The 20,224-nt window shown below is 40.6% G+C and overlaps 1 protein-coding gene across 8 annotated transcripts in view; it reads left to right on the top strand.

Annotated features, from left to right (window-relative positions):
* Positions 1 to 20,224, top strand: part of ralgps2 (Ral GEF with PH domain and SH3 binding motif 2) — a 519,857-nt gene that overhangs the window by 368,842 nt on the left and 130,791 nt on the right. For all 8 annotated transcript variants that reach the window (XR_006313046.1, XM_043699973.1, XM_043699970.1 and 5 more), the window contains 2 exons: positions 11,439 to 11,576; positions 12,521 to 12,611. Coding sequence is in view for 7 of the 8 variants with exons in the window: in XM_043699973.1 (XP_043555908.1) it covers positions 11,439 to 11,576; positions 12,521 to 12,611 (229 nt within the window). In the remaining variant the exon portion in view is untranslated. The remainder of the gene's footprint in view (positions 1 to 11,438; positions 11,577 to 12,520; positions 12,612 to 20,224) is intronic.

Raw genomic sequence — 20,224 nt, 5'->3', positions numbered from 1 at the left:
CACAAAGTAGTAAACACAAATTGTACTGCTAATCATAGTACTGAAGAGAAGAGTTTTCAAAATTACATTAGAATTGTTGCTGCTCTTCTTCCACCACCGTCATGCAAACGCACCCCCCACCCTAGTATACAGGAGACCCAAATGTTGTGTTTTGGAAGACTTAACAATGACTCATTTCTTTAAATAGCGAAGAAATCTTACTGGTCTCACACTTCACTCTTTCTTCAAACAGGATAATTATACTATTTGATATCCTCCTCCTTGCCTCAGATATTCAGACCTTTTTATTAATGTTTGTTAGTCCATTATATAGAATACAAATAAAACTGTTTATATATTTTAAAATAATAATTCTGTGAAGATTGTAAAAGGAGATAACTATGTCAGTTGTATTGATCATGAAACAAAGACTATCTTATAGCATTCTTGAATAGAAACGTGGATTATTTCAAATTGGCTTGTTACACGTGCTTCGTAGTTTGGAAGTATGGTGTCAAATTATGCCAGTAGTAAAATGTGGTTTCAGAACTGTCAAGTGATGCCTGTGGCTGTGCTAATATGTGGTCTGTTTGGTTAGCTTTCCACAGCATGACTCAAGCACCTCTACTTTAATTGGTTACACGTAAGAATTGCAGTACATCAGTAATAAGGTTAACCTTTCATATTATTATGGGAGTGAAGTTTAAGAATATGTTTATTGTCTTCTGTTGCCTTGAATTTTTTTTTGACAACTGAAATAATTGATCTGGCACTGAGTATTCAGTTCGCTCCACAAATTTGGCTTGCAATGAATTTCTCATTAACATTTTTGCTATAAATTTTGCTGCATTTGGTGTGAAGGCTGACTTTTGACTTGAACTTGCATTAAATTCCGTCATGTCATAAACTTGGTACCAGGTATTTCCTTTAATCATTATTAATGGTGATTCCTTGCATCCTACTATTGGTGATTAATAAGTGCTGATTAATGGTTGCAATTTCCCCTCATTTCTGACTTTTTTTTCCAAATAAGATGTGGAATTCAGTTTCTTCAAAAGCCAAAATTCCTCAAGGCTCAATCAGTTTTGTAGCATTTCCAATTTGATGTTTTTGAATTCCTTGCAATTCCTTCCTTGTATTTTTCTCCCAAGCAGTCAAATTGATTTTATTTTTCTAATTTGTAGCATGGTATAAAATAGCTTCAACTTTACATCCTTGTAAAGTGGAACTTTGTTTCTGGCTATTCATGTGAGGCATTTGGAAAGTTCTATTTATTTGATATAGGCAGTGATTTGGAGTTAAACTGAGCTCACTTTATATTCTGGCAGACAGGGAAGCCATTTTGGAGAAGTTTTAAAAAGGAAGAGGTAGAGCTTCTCAACTGTATATCTGTGATATTCATAACATTTCAGAAACCAACAGAACTGGCAATTTTCCCAGTGCCTGGAATGATTTGCCTGAAGAGACCACTGCATATATGCTTATTGTTAAAAGTGATGGTTAACTCGACCTTTAATAATACCGCATGTTCAGTACTAAGGAGATGAAAATGTTGGAACCATAGACATTTTTGATTTTGTCTGTGTTGACTTTATTAATTTCACTAATTTATTTCATTTTATGTTTTACCTTTTGTACTGTACAACACATGCTGTAAATTTTTGGCTTTTTTAAAAACAGAAGGAAATCTTGGATTCACTAGTGTCATTGACTCATTGATCATCAGCATGTATTCACAAGGATTTGCGGGCATAGAAACTATCCACTCTTCATCTCGTCTTCCAGCTTAGTTATTTTGTAAAGAACAGTGGTTAGTTTTTGTATTGCATTGCTGTGCTTTGTTAAAAGCATGCTGCTTTATGTTTTGTTGAAATTGAATATTTGTGGATGTTATATAGATACCTTTACTGCCCATATGATCATAGTCTGTTATGATAAATCTGAGCTACAGATCTTCTCAAAAATTGCTGTCAGAATCTGTTGGCTTGAAAAATTTGGGAAGCTTGGGGAAGCTCTCTGATCCTATTTAAGAGGCAAATTGTAACTTTAAAGCATTATCACGTTATTTGGTGCTATTTATTGTTGATATTGCGTTATATCCCCATCATTTATATACTGGCACAAAAACATTTATGGAACTAGGGAATACTGGATGAACAGCAAAATTGTGGCTCTGGTCAAGAAAAAGGAGTCATAGCAGGTAAAGACAGCTGGGATCAAGTGAATCCCTCGAGTATAAGGGCAGTTGGAGTAATTAGATTTAGATTAGATTAGATTCCCTACAGTGGAAACAGGCCCTTTAGCCCAACAAGTCACACGGACTCTCCGAAGAGTAACTCACCCAGACCCACTTACCCCTGACTAATGCACCAAACACTATGGGCAATTTAGCATGGCCAATTCACCTAACATGCACAGCTTTGGGAGGAAACAGGAGCAATCCGGAGGAAACCCACACAGACAACCGCCCGAGCTGGAATCGAACCCGGGTCCCAGGCGCTGTGAGGCAGCAGTGCTAACCAAAGAGCCACCATGCTGATCTTGAGACAAATCAAGAGGGCAACAAGGGACATGAAATAGCTTTGGCAAATAAGGTTAAGGAGGATCCAAACAACATTCTATAAATACTTCAAGGGTACTGGAGTAACTAAGGAGAGATTAGGGCCCTTTAAAGATCAACAAGGCTATCTATATATGGAACCGCAAAAGATGGGTGAGATAATAAACAGGTATTTTGCAAAATCCTTTACTGTGGAGAAGGATATGGAAGCTAGAGAACTTTGAGAAATAATTAGAGACTTCTTGAAAAGTGTCTATATTATAGTAGAGAAGACACTGTACATCTCAAAATGCATACAGGTGGATAAATCCTTATCATTTGATCAGATGTTTCCTAGAACGTTGTGGGAAGTTAGGGAAGCGATTGCTGGGCTCCTTGCTGAGGTATCTGTATCATTGGTAGCCACGGGTGAGGTGCTGGAAGACTGAAGGATGGCTAAAGTTAATTCATTATTGAAGAAAGGCGGTAAGGAAAAGTCAGGGAATTATAGACTGGTGAGCCTGAGGTAAGTGGTGGGTTGATGGGGATTTTGAGAGACAGAATTTACATTTATTTGGAAAGGCAAGAACTGATTAAGGATACTGAACACTTTTGTGCATGAAAAATTGTGTCCCACTAACTTGATTGAGCTTTTTGAAGAAATGACAAAGAAGATTGATGAAGGCAGTGCAGTGGATGTTGTCTAAACGAACTTCAGTAAGGCATTCAACAATGTTCTGCATGGAAACCAGTTAACAAGGTTAAATTACATGGAATCCAGGGAGAGCCAGCCATTTGGATACAAAATTAGCTTGAAGTAGGAGACAGAAGGTGGTGGTGGAGGGTTGTTTTCTTGGACTGGAGACCTGTGACCAGTGGTGTGTTACAAGGATGCTGGGTCCACTGCTTTTGGTCACTTATATTGTTAGGTTATTTTCCCAAGGTTTTGCATACGAGTTGCAATTCGCGCACACCAACTTCTGCAAACAGTTAAAGTTTATTAAAACTTGTACAACGTAGGTGACCCCTTTTGACCCTCTTTGCAGGCATGCAAAGTTAAGTCAAAGTGAGGCACTGAACAAAGAAAACACAGCCCCTTTATAGAGGTCAGTTTGTCATGCTCCTAGGTACTCCCCCACAGTCACATGCCACTCAGGACAACCCCCAGTTACTACCTCACAGTCACATGTTACCCCAGGTACAATGGCAGGATGACATCATCCTAGAGATAATGCAACTTCTAATGCCTTAATCCTGGGGAATCATTATGCAGACGATTTCTTGATTCAGTGATTCACCAAGACAATGCAGGTGTGACATGCCTAGCTTCAGGAAATGGCTTATAGTTTAATTGAATGATAGTTTAATTTGATAATAGTAAGGGAGTAGTAGCAAATGACTGTCTAAATAAAGTGTGAATTACAATGGATAGTCATCCACATTCCTATACGCTGTCTGTGAGACACAATATCGCCTCCCCCCACTTCCAGAATGTTCAGCTTTGCAGTCTAACTCTTTAATATTACATTAATGTCCAGAAGGATATTCCCATTTAATCTTTTAACATTACATTCCTCTCTTTTATCATTTCATGATAACTACTTAGATGACACTACCAGCTTTCATAAGACTCATAAGTTATTGATACACAACATGCAAGGATAATAACAAAAATTACTAGTCCATACAGTAAATGGAATTTGCAGAATCCTCCCATGTGGAAAAAAAGTTCACTAGTAAAGTTTTTAAATCCACAGTCCTTAGTGACGCTCCACCCTGTCCAAGTTGAGTGGAAATGAGCCAGTCATCCAAAATCTCCTTCAATAAATTCCAACCTGAAAACAACATCCAATCTGTCCTTCTGCATCACTCCAGAGAAATCTGAATTCTTGGATAAGAGCAGTTAAATGTTTAACAAAACTGCCGAGACTTCCATTCTTGTGGAGATGCTTCAGAAGGAGGATGCCAGCACATCTGAGCGTGCAGTGCAGCAGCTGGAGCTGGAGCTGGAGCAGCAGCAGCAGGCTATGTGAACGCAGCATTCTTTGCTGTTTGTGCTCCCACTCTGCTGTTAAATGTAACAAAGCCAACTGACTTTTGTAATGTTAGCTTGATCAGTGAACCATCATATCCCTTAAATGATCAAAAGTCAAGGTAACACTCACGTGGTTTAATGTCTGTAGGAAGGCCACTGACACAAAGCATACTGACCTTCTCTTCACCGTTGTTAGCTTCTTCACATTCCGTGTTCATGACTGGGGAATTGATTGAATCCATTAGAAAAAGCTGTGGAGGGGTAAGCGATGGTCTGAAGGAGTGCTTTACCTGTGAATGGAGAAACTCTAGAGACAATTGTTAGCTGATGAAAGTACCTCTGCATTTCCCCTCTCATTCCTTCCTTGCCAAGGTCGGTATCAGTATGAAGGTAGTAACACATTTCACTGCAATAAATTGTGTCTGTCTATTTCAACATTCTCAGTAGTCTTGAAGTCTATTACTCTGTTCACTATTTATGACATTATCAGGTTTTATACAATCCATAAACTTCTAAAGTGTATTGCCTGAACAATTCAGTCAATTATAAACAACAATCAATGGTCTTAAAATCAAACCCTAAGGTACCCCATTCACATTATTCAAAAATTATTTTCCTTTGACAAAATTATTTGCTTGGCTAATGTGAAAGCTGTCAGGAAAAGTATTTCAAAAATCTGGAACAGCAAGAAAATAATGTTTCCTGTGCTTTAGCCATTGAAGAGGCAGTTTTAGTTCAGATTTAAATCTCCAATATTCATTGGAAACAAATGCAAAATATATTAAAATATGTTCTTCACATGAAATTTCCCAATAAAACAATCAGAATTATAGTGGCAACTTTGGTAAAGATCAACATTCTTTGAATTTGCAATATAAAGGGGGCCAATGAAGTCTTAACAATAATTGGTAGAACTTAAACAGCTCAACCTCAAGTTCTAATATTCTCTAAAATCATAACAAAACAAACTTAACATGTACTCCTTTTTGTGAACACTCTGCATTAAAAACACAGCAAAGATATTTTAATATAATATTCTCATCTGGCTAAAGCATGACCACTGACACAATAAATTTGTTTTAAACAGGCATTTTAGAATTTCAAACAAATCAGGGACTCAGGCCCTCAATCAATTTGTTTTAAGGTTACAAATTTGATCATTTTAAAAAAGACCTGATGTTGTACAACATTAATGTAAAAACAAAATCTTCCCTATTATAAAGCCCACAAAACACATTGATTGAGATCCTGATTCAAATAAGGCAAAACAGATACTTAACAGGATTTTCTGAACCAGGATTTTAAGCAAATCAAAATAATTAAATGTCAAGCACTGACAACGTGGCACAATATACATTGAAACTTCTCCCCTCGACCAAAGTATTAGTACAACCTTAATTTCCATGTTTCTCTTTTTTTTTTGCATCCTCTCAATGAAATCACTCTTATAAAAAGAGAAAGCCCTCGTAGCAGACCACATTGTGCTGCAGTCCATGCCACTCCCTCTCCCAGAACAAAGACTCACCAAGTTGAGTCCACAGCCCACAAACTGAGATTCCCACAACAATAACCTGGACAAAGCTTCCCTGGCAGGCAATGCACTTTAGTATTGGGATTCAAGTGGACCAACTCCATTTTCACCCCCTTTTCCCAGTGACACCATACCAACCTAAAAGTACTTCTGTGGGGAGGTGTGGGGGATAAAGGCAATAATTCTAAGAAGTACCAAATTATTTTTTTCCCCAGAGCCTCAAACCTCTTGTCTATAGAGGACTTTAAACTCCTTTTCCCCAGAGGTCTTTAGCCCCTTTGCTTCTCACATCCCTTTTATTTTACTCTATATGTCTGGGAACTCTCACTACAACTCAACCCTGGGGACTCTCACCCCGACTCAACACTGCTGCGCTGAGCAACTCATTGGTGTGCGAGATACCGCAAAGATTCTGTCACCAGTGAGTCCCCGAGATGAGGGGTCAACTGAGTGGTAGATTTAGAGAGAGGTCAAGGTGAAGCTTACCTTGTAGGTAAACTTGTTTTTATTAGTCAGTGCATTGAATATAGCAGTTGGGAAGTCACTTGCGGCTGTACAGGACATTTCTGTGCTATAGGAAAGATGTTGTGAAACTTGAAAGGATTCAGAAAAGATTTACAAGGATGTTGCTGGCATTGGAACATTTGAGATATATAGAGGGGCTGAAAAGGCTGGGGCTATTTTCCCTGGAGTGTCGGAGGCTGAGATTTATAAAATCATGACTGACCGAGATAGGGTGAATAGCCAAGCAATTTTCCTGAAAATAAAGGGAGTCCAAAACTGAAGGGCATAGATTTAGTGTGAGAGGAGAAAGATTTAAAAGGTACCTATGGGCAACCTTTTCATGCAGAGGATGAGACGTGTATAGAATGAGGTGCCAGGGGAAGTGGTGGAGGCTGGTACAATTACAACAATAAAAAGGTATCTGAATGAGTTAGAACAGAGAAAAGTACAGCACAGAACAGACCCTTTGGTCCACGATGTTGTGCCGAGGATTATTCTTAATCTAAAATAAAATAACCTAGCTATGCACCCCTCAATCCACTGTTCTCCATGTGCATGTCCAACAGTCGCTTAAAAGTCCCTAATGACTCTGCTTCTACCACCACTGTGGCAACACATTCCATGCATTCACAACTCTCTGCGTAAAGAACCTACCTCTGACGTCTCCTCTTTACCTTCCTCCTAATGCCTTAAAACTATGCCCCCTCGTGGCAGTCAATCCTGCCCTGAGGAAAACTCTCTGGCTATCGACTCTGTCCATGCCTCTCATTACCTTGTATATCTCGATCAGGTCACCTCTCTTCCTCCTGTCCAGAGAGAAAAGTCTGAGCTTAGTTAACCTCTCTTCGTAAGACCAGCCTTCCAGTTCAGGCAACATCCCGGTAAACCTTCTTTGCACCCTCTCCAAAGCCTTCATATCTTTCCTGTAACAGGGTAACCAGAACTGGACACAATATTCCAAGTGTGGTCTCACCAGGGTTTTGTAGAGCTGCAGCAAAGCTTGCGGCTCTTAAACTCGATCCCCCTGTTAATTAAAGTCAAAACACCATATGCTTTCTTAACAACCCTATCCACTTGGGTGGCAACTTTCAGGGATCTATGCACTTGAACAGCAAGATCCCGCTGTTCCTCCACATTGCCAAGAATCCTGTCTTTAATCCTATATTCAGCATTCCAGTTCAATCTTCAACAATGCATCACTTTGCATTTATCCAGGTTGAACTCCATCTGCCATTTCTCAGCCCAATTCTGTATCCTTTCTATGTCGTGCTGCAGCCTGCGATAGCCCTCGATACTGTCAACGGTACCTCCAACCTTTATATCATTAGCAAATTTATTAACCCACCCCTCAATCTCCTCATCCAAGTCATTTATAAAAACTACAAAGAGCACAGGCTCAAGAACAGAGCCCTGCGGGACACCAGTCACCACTGACCTCCAGGCTGAATACTTTCCATCTACAACCACTCTCTGCTTTCTGTCAACCAACTAATTTTGAATCCAGCCAGCCAAATCTCCCTGTATCCCATACCTCCTGACTTAATGCATGAGCCTACCATGGGGAACCTTATCAAATGCCTTGCTGAAGTCTATATACACCACAAACACTGCTCGAGCTTCGTCAACCTGTCTCATTACCTCCTCATTACCCCTCACAAAGCCATGCTGACTACCTTTAATCACGCTATGCTTTTCCAAATAGTCGTAAATCCTATCCCTCGGAATTCTTTCCAAAACTTGCTGACAGAGGCGTAAGACTGTCTGTAATTGCCAGGGATTTCCCTATTCCCCTTGTTGAAAAGAGGAACAACATTCGCCTCCCTCCAATCCTCCCGGTGAATGAGGAAACAAAAGTCTTCGCAAGTGGCTTAGCAACCTCCTTTCTCGCTTCCTGGAGCAACCTAGGATTAATCTGGTCTGGCCCTGGGGACTTGCCAATCTTAATGTTTGCCAACATTTCCAGCACATCAACTTCATCAATCTTAATCTGTTCAAGCCTATTTCCCCAGCTCCTCAAAGTTCTCGTTCACAACAAGGTCCCTTTCCTTAGTGAAATCCGCAGCAAAAAAATCACTTGCGGCTTCCTCTATCTGCTCAGACTCCACGCACAAATTCCCTACGCTATCCCTGACCCCTCTATGTTTGTCTGACAACTCCCAAGGTGTCTTAAGACCTCAGCCAAAAAACTACCTTTTCTCTGGCAAAGATTATAAGAGAAGGGAGGTTATGTTGGAATTATACAAAACTGTGGTTATGCCACAGTTGCAGTACTGTCTGCAGCACTAGTCACCACAATATAGTTAGGATGTGATTGCACTGGAGGGAGTCCAGAAGTGATTCAGTACAATATTGCCTGAGATGGAGCATTTTAGTTATATAGAGCAGCTAGGTAAGCTTCTGTTGTTTTCTTGTATAAGTTTGAGCAAGACATCTTGCTGCACAGGCTCTCCAGCCTTTGCTATACACCAGATATGTCGACATTTTCTTCCTTTGAACTCACGGCGAGAAATTGCTGAAATGACTACACAAAGTATCAACAAGTTTCAGCCCACCATCAGACTCACTTTTTGCTTTCAAACAACTGCTAAACCTTAAACAGAATCATTTGCAGCAAATTACCCAGCCTTCAGGACAACATTGACCACAACACCATACAACCCTACCACGACAACCTCCTCAAGACATGCCAGATCATCAACATGGATACAATTGTCACATGTGGAAACACCACTCACCAGTTCAGTTGAAGGCTCAATAATAAGGAGGCATAATTTTAAAATGAAAGGCAGGGGTTTAGAGGGAATTTGAAGAAAATACATGTTCACCCAGACAATGATAGGAATCTGGAATGCACTGCCTGGGAGTATAGTTGAGGCAGTCAACCTTACAATCTTTAAAAAGTACTTGATGAATACTTTTAATGTCATAATATTCAAAGCTGTGGACCAGTGCTGGAAAATGGGAGTAGTGTAGATTTAGAGTAGTTTATTTTGTTTGTGTAAACTCAAAAGGACCTTTCCTGTGCTGTATAAAACTATGAACACTTGCTATAAGTAATTAATTAGTCTTTCATCTGAATTCCATTACTGCCTATGTTTTGAGTGCTTTGTTTATCTGACAGCTTCTAATAAAGAATTCCAACTATAGCTGTAGCACGGTTGGTGGGAGCCTGTTGATTTTCAGTGGAGATGATCATAAATGGCTTTCAACAATCCACTTTGAGAATCGCTGGCTTTCAGACTGTACCATTTCAGCATAGGCAGCAGCAATAGGCGCTGTCTAGCTGACTGGTGGGCCTGATCAAAATGGCTCGAGTGGGGGAACGAATGCTGTCATTGTGCTAGAGGAGAGAAATTTCACACTGTATGGAGCCACTGCTAATTTCCTTGGGTGGCATCTCAACATCGTGCTTATTTGTTGGACAACAGATTGCTGAATTGCCTTGGTACTGTACACATTCTTGTTTTGAGATGCTTTTTAATTATATTTTCTGTTTCTTCCTCTTGATCTTCCAATCCAGCAGTATCATTTTGGAAGTTAGTCTCTCCCATTTCACATGCTCCTCTATAATCAGCTTCTGGGAAATGAGTGAAAGCAATCCAAGATGTGTTTCTCAAAGTGAAGGACTGCAAAACCTATCTCCACTGTATTTCTCTAGTGGAATAGTGGTTACTGTAAATTTGAGGCGCATGTCAAAATTCTGTTGTTCCACGAACTTTCAGAATTACCTTCTGAATTCCAAACACTAACCTATCTAGTTGTGAAAATAAATTGAGTAAATGAGGTAACTTGAAAGCTGGCACACAAGAATAAGATTACCGCAAAATGTAGATTGCCAAAATACAGATTGGTTTGTTAGTGGTCATCCTTCTGAGAAATGAACTTGACACATACTCGAGCTGTCAACAGCTCTCTGAAATGACTGGAAAAGCTTTGTCAGTTGTCTTCTGTCTGTTTTCAGAGGGTAATTCACCATTCCCTAACACCATGGACAATTAATCATGCTCCATTGCCATCTCCCTTTCTTTTAAAAATATTCATTGGGACAATAAAGGGGATTTGAATCAACAGGGTTGGATTCAGTTAGTTCAGTTGGTTGGGTGGTGTGTTCCAGTGCAGTGTGATGCCAACAGCGTGCGTTAAATTCCTGCAGGGGCTGAGGTTACCATGAAGGAGTCTTCTTCTTAACCCCTGTCCTCACCTGAGGCATGGTGACCGTCAGATGAAAGCACCGCCATGTCGTCTCTTTCTGTAAGGAGAGAGCAGTCCTATGGCCCAGAAGGACTTCACCTCTACCTTCGGGTGACATGGTGGCCCAGTTGTTAGCACTGCTGCCTCATAGCACCAGGGATCCTGGTTCAATTCTAGCCTTAGGTGACCGTGAAGTTTGCATGTTCTCCCCATGTCTGTATGGGTTTCCTCTGGGTGCTCCAGTTTCCTCCCATGGTCCAAAGATGTGCAGGTTGGATGGATGACCATGCTGAATTCCCCTGAAGGTTTTAGGGATGTGTAGATTAGGTGGATTAGCCATGCAGAGTTTCAGGGATATGGTTGGTTTGGGTTGGATGCTCTTTGGAGGGTCAGTGAAGATTAGATGTGCCAAATGGCATCTGTCTGCACTGTAGGGATTCTACTATTGTGAGCATTTGTATGTTTCAAAATAGGTAGTAAAGAATTCTTCCAATTCTTAAATAGTGCAGTTTCTCAATAGTAACCTTCATAAGTCTGCTTTGAAATGTAACATTTTGACTGGTTTGTGAATCAATTCTTTGATTTTTCAATATTTAACTTCTTAAGGCTTTCAGAATTTTTAGTCCATCACACTTTTCTTTTACCTTTTATGTTTTTAGGCATTTACCTGTCTGACTTGACGTACATTGATTCAGCGTACCCATCCACACACAGTATCATTGAGAGTGAGCAAAGATCAAACCTAATGAACAATATTTTGAGAATCATTTCAGATCTTCAGCAGAGCTGTGATTATGGTAAGTTACTTGGGCATATTTTTTAATTTTAATTCCCTGAACTAGATACAGCTTGATTATTCCCTTCATGGTGCACCATGACCCTGGTGGAAATCGTATGGTGGAAAATAAGCCACACTCTTCCACAAGTTGTCACAAGTGTGAAATATGAGTAATTTTAATCTCTAGGATGGCTAATGTCTTACTTTGACCACTATTTAAGATAAAGGAATTTATTAAATTTATTTATTAAAATGAACTTATCCTCTAGCATGTGGCAAAATCAAATTATTAATTCCTAATATTCAAATTTGAACTATACTCCACTTAAATGTAAACATACATTCACATAAAGAACAGACAGACATGAAACAAATAGGCTTTTTAGAGATATCATGGATGGAAAATATAGACAGCAAGGCACAAAATCTATGGATCCTGTTTCCAACCAAAAGTGGAAATGAAGTGACTTTCTCACAATTTCGTTTTTGTTTTGGTGATGATATCACATTATTGTCAATTGCAGCAATCTTAAATGTGGTATTCAGTCAGCTGGACTTCTGTTTTGGCATGAATTCAAAGTCTTTTGAGTGTATCCCTTTTCCAATTAATGTGGGAGAGAGAGAAGGATCTGGCTTGCATATAGGTCTTTTTTGAAATCTGTGTCACAACTATTCTCTCTCCTCTGTCGGTGACAACCAATCTCAACTCTGTTGTTAGGTAATATTTTGTTTCCAAAGACACCTGGTGCTGGAATGTCTCACAAAAAAAAAAATCGAAATCCTGATATTAAGAAATGTGTCTTTGTATAACCAATAAATTATTATACTATTCCACTTTTTTCAAGTTGTAACAAATAAAGTTTCATTCTATGCAACAAAACAGTTCAAATTTGCATTTATTTCCAGTTTATACTTCCAAGTAAAAAATATACGCAGTCTTACACGTGCATTTATTTTCTTTAGATATTCCTCTGCTGCCTCATGTTCAGAAGTATTTGAACTCTGTGAGATACATTGAAGAACTTCAGAAATTTGTTGAAGATGACAATTACAAGTAGGTTTCTTTGCATCTGAGCTTTTTCTATAAATTTGTAATACAATTCCATGGTGCTTTTTGTGTTAAATATGATTAAATAGTTATTTTCAAACAAAGTTCTTCCATTTAAAATAAACCTTCCTGAGCCCACTCTGTAAAATTTCATAATGGTCTTGAATATTCAAATTCCTGTTAAGCAGGCTAAAAACTGAACAATGAAGTGTTAAATCCAACTAAAGAAGCCAGCATTATCTAGTATACATATATCCTCTAAATGTACTTAAGTCCATTTATCCTGTCCCGTTGTCAAGCTCCACAGCTTTCTAAAGCACATTAATTTTCCGAATTAGTAAATATGTCCATCCTACAGAGAAAAGACACCTAGACTACAGTAGCTTTGAAAACTGTGTTTTTATGTTTGCTTAACACAAACTTAGTAAACTCAAACAGTACTGATAAACAAATCATAGGTTCTGTTTATTTGAAGATATATGACAGAAGATGGATCCATTATAAAGATTCAGCATACAGAATTACAGGAAAACACAGCTGCAACTCCTCTGCAATATAAGCTGCCAACTAGACTTTGCAATGGCTCATGGTCGCATGTTCTACATCCTGGTTACTTAATCATTAGCATGTTTGCCGTTAAAATTATATTAGAAGATTTCTTTTCTGCTAGATAATATTGCATGAGTAAAAATGCATGTACACAGAGGATTTACACAAACTGTTTTTACCAAAAGTAGATCTCTGTTTAAGAGCTTAGGAAATATAGAGTCTAAATATCTATATGATAGAATGACCTTTCTAAGATTCTGACTTTTCACTTGGACTTTCTTGACTTGTAAGTGTTTTTGGTACCTCATGTATTTTTTTTTTGTCAACTGCAGCATTGCTGATTTGCATGATGACCTCCTACAATTTTATTCTCCAAGGTCACCTTTGAATGTAATATATTCCAGGCACATTTGGAGTGCTGTGTGTTATATAGCTGTACAATTTCCTTCATTGTCTTTTATTTTCTCTCCTTTACGGAGTTCCATTGTGTGTTGTGTCCTCATATTGCACATTATGCATGCCTTTGTGGTTGGCAAGGTTTCTAGGTAGAATGTATAGTCTGAATCTTTCATCCTACACTGAAATTAGGTTGTTACTATCAATCTGGATCCAAGTCAATCAATGATAGAGAAACCAAGCTCCCTTTCCTTATGGAAAGGATTTATCAATTACTCATGCCAGGCATGTAATGACACATCTCTGGAGCAGGTGGGACTTGAGGTGGGTCTCATCTTTCAGAGGTAGGGGTACTGTCACTGTACCAGTAGATTTTATTTGTGAATTGAATTTGAACTTCACCATTTGCCATGGTGGGATTTGAACCCATGTCCCCAGAGCTTTAATCTGTTTTTTTAGGATTACTAGTCTAGTGACATTGCCACTGCATCACAAGAAGTCCCTACTCAGTCATAGAGCGTATTATTGTAATTAAACGCAATCACTTGCTTTACCACTAGCTATATTAATAGATTCTTCTCTTTGCATTTCCACTAAAAGTTTTATTTAATCAATCTTACAACAAAACAAATGAATGTTTATAAAATATCTTTCCACATCTTACCTTTATGATGCAACCAGTCAGTAACAACATTAGTTTTTCATTTTGAAGATAATAAAAATCAATATTCCATATTTCCCCTTTTAACAAAATAAATTACAGCTGGTTTAATCACAAAGCTTCCTAAGCAAATATTGATATGTTGATTATATATTAATTTTTCATTCCTTTGTAACTCCTCATACTAGTAGTTTCCTTCTTTGAGGATCTCCCATAACATTTTGGAGCAAACAACTGTTTCGTGAATTATCTGACAACTGGCACCTTGTTTCGATCCACTTTGTTTGGAAGTCCCTTTTCTTTCCAACATTGTCTGTATGCTAGCAAGGTCAATCCTTAGTCTTTGCTGAGCAGCACGCTTGTTGCTCAGTGTACATTGTCTCAAAGAGAACAATTATCCACACAACATTCTCCTTACAAACTTTTCTCAGATTGCCTTTATTGTTGGACTTCCTTCAGAATATTGGATGAATACGCCACTGAATCTATAGCTTTTACTAGCGCCAATACCTCAGCAGCTAAGGTACTTTTAACTACTCTTTTTATTTTCCTGGCTTCCCTGGCAAGTGGACTACAATTATTCTTTCACACCAAGAATGTGATAAACTCTGACATTCTCAAAAAGCTATTCGGAATATTGGTATGTGAAGCATTGCTAAAAAGACAACCTTTATATTTTGTGCATCACCAAAGACTTGAAATTTGAGTGTGCATTTTCCTGATTTTAATTTACTCAATGTTTTATTTTTACCCAAGACTTCCTGACCTGGAAGATGTTTAATCATAGTAGACCACTCCAGTGCATCATAGCAAACAGGGTGCAGCCTCGAAGGGCAGAATGGCCTACTCCTGCACCTATTGTCTATTGTATAGTCTGAGTGCACAATCAGATTAACTATCCAATTAAATTGCTTATCTGGTCTGTTTCTTCCCTGGATGCAAAATCTTCTTTCTGTGAGAATCAGGCTGATAAATGTTGTTACCAGTGTACGAATGAAGCTATTTATCCAAAATAACATCATACTTATTCTTAGTATCTAATTCTACATATAGAAAGGCCCTAGAAACCTGACTTCCATTGTAAATTTGGTTTCATTTTATCTATCACACACAATTCAAATGCCATGGAATCTTCCCGCAAAATTATCATGCATAGTAACATAGAAAATAGGACTAGCCATATGAAATCTGAAACAAAAAGCCATATAAAAGCAGTGGCTGCAAGAGCAGGTCAGGGGCTAGGCATACTACAACAAATGAATCACCTCCTGACTCCCTAAAGTCTATCCACCATCTACACAAATCAGGAGTGTGATGGAATAATCCCCACATGCCTTGATGAGTGAATCTCAAGTAATACTCAAGAAGCTTGACACCATCCAGGACAAAGCAGATTGCTTGATTCGCACCACATCCATCCTCTCTGCTACTGATGGTCAGTGACAACAGTGTGTACCATCAACAAGTTGAACTGCAGAAATTCAGCAAAGATTCTAAGGCAACACTTTCCAAACCCACAACTGCCACCATCCAGAAGAACAAGGAAGCAGATGAGGGGAGCAAAGGTATGGTGTTAAGTTTACATGATAGCTAAATTTAGATGAGAACAAATAGGAAAGTATACTATGAAGAGGAAGTACAGTAATTACTGTCCAATGTCGGTAGGTTGTGTGAGTGGGCAGAAATCTTGCAGATGAAGTTTTCTGTAGGAAATTGTGAATTGTTCACTTTGACCATAAAAATACCAAAGCAGCATATTACTTACTTAAGTGGAGAATGACTGTAGAATTCAAGGTGCAGAGATCTAGTTGTTCTGTTGCATAAGTCACACAAAGTTAATATGCAGGCACAGCAATTAATTCAGAGGGTAAACAGAATACTGTCCTTTATTATGAGACGATGTTATGCCTCAAATATAGTGGTGAGATCACATTTCAAATAGTGTGTGCAGTTTTGATCTCATTTGAGGGAGGATGTAAATACATTAGAGGTAGTCCAGAGAAGGTTTACAACATTGATACCTGGAATGAGCATTTTGTCTTATGACTAGGGAGTTTAAAGAGTGAATTGTAACTTAATTTATGTATATGAGATCCTCAGCAGTTTTGACATGGATGTGGGCGTGGAAAGGGTATTCACTCTTGAGCACAGATCCAGAGCTAGGAGACTGTGTTTAAAAATTTGAGGAAAGAGATGAGAATTTGTTTTTCTCTGACAGTTGTAAACTTTGGATCTTCCCGCCTCAACATAGTGGAGGTAGGGCAGAGGTAGATAGAAGAGAAAATGAGGTCTGCAGATGCTGGAGATCAGAGATGGAAATGTGTTGCTAGAGAAGCGCAGCAGGTCAGGCAGCATCTAGGGAACAGGAGAATCGACGTTTCGGGCATTAGCCCTTCTTCAGGAATGGAGGTAGATAGATTCTAGTTAGGCAAAAAAATCAAAGGTTATTGGAAGTTAGATAGAAATGTGGAATTCAGAACACAAGAAGATCAAACATATGTTTATTGGATGCTAGAGCAGCTTGGGCGGGCTGTATAATGTATTTTTGCTGTTAATTCCAATGTTTAGATTTTTCTCAGTGTTCAGTTATTGAGCCTCTAGCTCCAAGAATAGTTTACACTTGATTACTCTTGCTTCAAGTTGGAAGCTTAGTGAAGAGGCATACCTTGCTTCTTGGTTTAAAAAAAAGCCTGTGCCCACAAGTGAAAAACAGAAAATGCTGGACAAACTTGGTAGCATCTGTGGAGAGAGAAACAAAGTTAACATTCTGAATTTGATATGACTCTTCTTGGGAACTGAAATCTAAAAAAGTAAACTTCATGTTCCAATGACCATAAGATTGAACTTCAGAAAATATTGATGGTAAGTCATGCCCTGATATTTCATACTTGATGTCAGCCATAATTCTCCTTACTAACTTCAATTTCCATCTTCAGTCTGAGCAATGAAATGTCCCAGTGATATGATAATTGAGGCTTCCATTAATCATAGCTTTGTATTGTGCTAATCCAAATGCACACTATACACCAATATGTGTATAGTGTGCATTACAACCACTGTAAGTTGAAATTCCATTCATTTTACATTTATAATGCTTCTCACTTAATGATATTTTAAAGAGTAAACTGTTGACAAGCACTGAGGAATGATTGACTGACTTCCAGGTAGTGGCAGTATTGCATGTAGTTGTGAAGTCAGTGGGAGCCTTCTGTTCCCTAACTGGAATGGTCAGCTCTCTTGTATCACTGAAAGATTGCAGGTTATTCATTTGTCAAAACTTGTGGCTGTGCCTGCATCCATTCATTGTCTGATAACCTGCTATGAGTGGAGAGGTTTTTTTTATTTAAAAAATATACTTTATTCATAAAATACTTTGATGATCTGTACAATTGGACATGACATACATATGTAAACATTCCATTTCTTTGCATACCGAAACAGAGTAATCATTCCTATTTACAGGTCTGTACGATTACATTTTTAGCTGAGGCGTCAGCAGAGCCCAAATGACTGCGTGGGTCCTCTGTTCTTTTTAAGGCAGGCAGGCGCGGTCTTTCCCCACCGTGCCTTGGCGGCAGCTGCTCCAAGCTTCAGCGCTTCCCTCAACACGTAGTCCTGGACCTTGGAATGTGCCAGTCTGCAACACTCAGTCGGGGTCAACTCCTTCATCTGGAAGATCAACAGGTTTTGGACCGCCCAGAGAGCATCCTTCACCGAGTTGATGATCCTCCAGGCACAGTTGATGTTCGTCTCGGTGTGCGTCCCGGAGAACAGGCTGTAGAGCACGGAGTCCTGCGTCACGGTGCTGCTCGGGACGAACCTCGACAAACACCATTGCATTCCTCTCCAGACTTCTTCGGCGTAGGCACATTCCAGAAGGAGGTGTGTGACAGTATCGTCCCCTCCACAGCCACTTCGAGGGCAGCGTGCGGTGCGGCTGAGAGTCTGGGCTTGCATAAAGGATCTCACAGGCAGAGCCTTTCTCACCACCAGCCAAGCCATGTCTTGGTGTTTGTTGGAAAGTTCTGGCGATGAGGCATTCTGCCAAATGGCTTTGACAGTCTGCTCAGGGAACCGCTCGATAGGATCCGCCCTCTCCTTTTCCCGAAGGGTCTCAAGGACACTACGTGCTGACCACTTCCGGATGGTGTGGTCAAAGGTGTTTTTCTTCATAAACTTCTCCAAGAAGGACAGGTGATACGGAACGGTCCAACCACTCTGAGCGTTCCGCGGCAGCGAGGCCAGGCCCATCCTTCGCAACACCGGGGACAGGTAGAACCTCAGTACGTAGTGACACTTGGTGTTTGCGTACCGGGGATCCACACACAGCTTGAAGCAGCCACACACAAAGGTGGCCATCAGGGTGAAGTTGGCATTGGGTGTATTTTTTCCCCCGTTGCCCAGATCTTTGTACAGCGAGTCCCTTCGGACCCAGTCCATCTTTGACCTCCATATAAATTGGAAGATGGCCCGGGTGACTGTAGCGGCACAGGTTCTGGGAACAGGCTAGACCCGTGCCACGTATAACAGCAATGACAGTGCCTCACACCTGATGACCAGGTTTTTTCCCACGATGGAGAGCGACTGTAGCTTCCATCTGCCCAGTTTCTGCCTCACTTTGCTGATATGCCCCCCCCAAGACTTGGCGCACGCCCCAGCCCCCCGAACCAAATACCCAGCACCTTCAGGTGGTCGGTCCTGACGGTGAAGGGGATCGAGGATTGGTCGGCTCAGTTCCCGAAGAGCATGGCCTCGCTCTTGCCTCGGTATACCTTGGCCCCCGAGGCCCGTTCAAACTGGTCACATATGTACATGAGTCTGCGATCGGACAGCGGATCCGAGCAGAAAATGGCAACGTCATCCATGTACAGGGAGACCTTAACCTGCAGGCCCCCGCTGCCAGGAATAGTCACCCCTCTCAGGCTCGCATCCTTCCTGATGGACTCGGCAAATGGCTCTATGCATACACACAAACAAGACAGGAGAGAGAGGGCAGCCCTGCCTGACTCCAGATCTGACTGGGAAGCTATCTGATTCCCACACATTGATTGAGACTGCACTGACAATGTTAATATAGAGCAGTCTGATCCAATTGCAGATTCCCTCCCGAAAGCCCATTTTGGTCCAGGCTGATCAGGCAGGTGTCCAACCCTCTGTCCTGCACGTAGGCGATCGTATCCCTGAGGAGTGCGAGACTCTCAGCGATCTTTCTGCCCGGTACAGCACAGGTTTGGTCAGGGTGAATCACCGACCCCAGAGCAGACCTGACACGGTTGGCGATAACCTTTGACAGAATTTTGTAATCCACATTCAACAGTGAGATTGGTCTCAAATTTTTGAGTTCCTCCCTCTCCCCCTTCCACGTGTAGATGAGGGTGATGATGCCTTCCCTCATGGATTCACTCAAGGTACCTGCCCGAAGCATACTGACATACACCTCCAGCAGGTCCTGGCCAATCAAGTCCCACAGAGCGGAATAGAGCTCGACCGGTAAGCTATCGCTTCCGGGAGTTTTTTTCTCTTCGAAGGACTCGGGCCTTGGTCAGCTCGTCCAGAGATAGCGGCTGGTCCAGCCTCTCCCGTGTTCTGTCATCTAAGACCTCCGTGATAGGACAGGAACGACTGGGAGGCCGTGCTGTCGGTTGGCTTTGTGTCATACAGGCTGGCATAGAAGGATTTACTGATCCTCATGACGTCAGCCTGAGATGACATTATCGAGCCATCTTCTTCCTTCAGGCTGCTGAGCATGGAGCTCTCTTTGTGCACCTTCTGGAAGAAGAAACGTGAGCACGTCTCGTCCTGCTCCACCGAGCAGACCCTGGACTGGAAGATTATCTTGGTGGCTTCCGAGGCAAAGAGCGAGGCTTGCTGGCCCTTCACCTCCATGAGGTCCTCCGTGACATCCACCCCCATTGTCTGCAGCAGAAGCAGGTTCTGCATACTTTCCTGGAGCTGGGACAGTTTTCCCCGCCTCTCTCTCGCCTCCTGAACACCTTTGAGGATGAAGAACCTC

The sequence above is a fragment of the Chiloscyllium plagiosum genome, chromosome 11 (assembly GCF_004010195.1).
Source record: "Chiloscyllium plagiosum isolate BGI_BamShark_2017 chromosome 11, ASM401019v2, whole genome shotgun sequence".
NCBI classification, from domain to species: Eukaryota; Metazoa; Chordata; class Chondrichthyes; order Orectolobiformes; family Hemiscylliidae; genus Chiloscyllium; species Chiloscyllium plagiosum.
The sequence above is the reverse complement of the archived record's forward strand: the minus strand, read 5'-3'. Positions and strand labels throughout refer to the sequence as shown.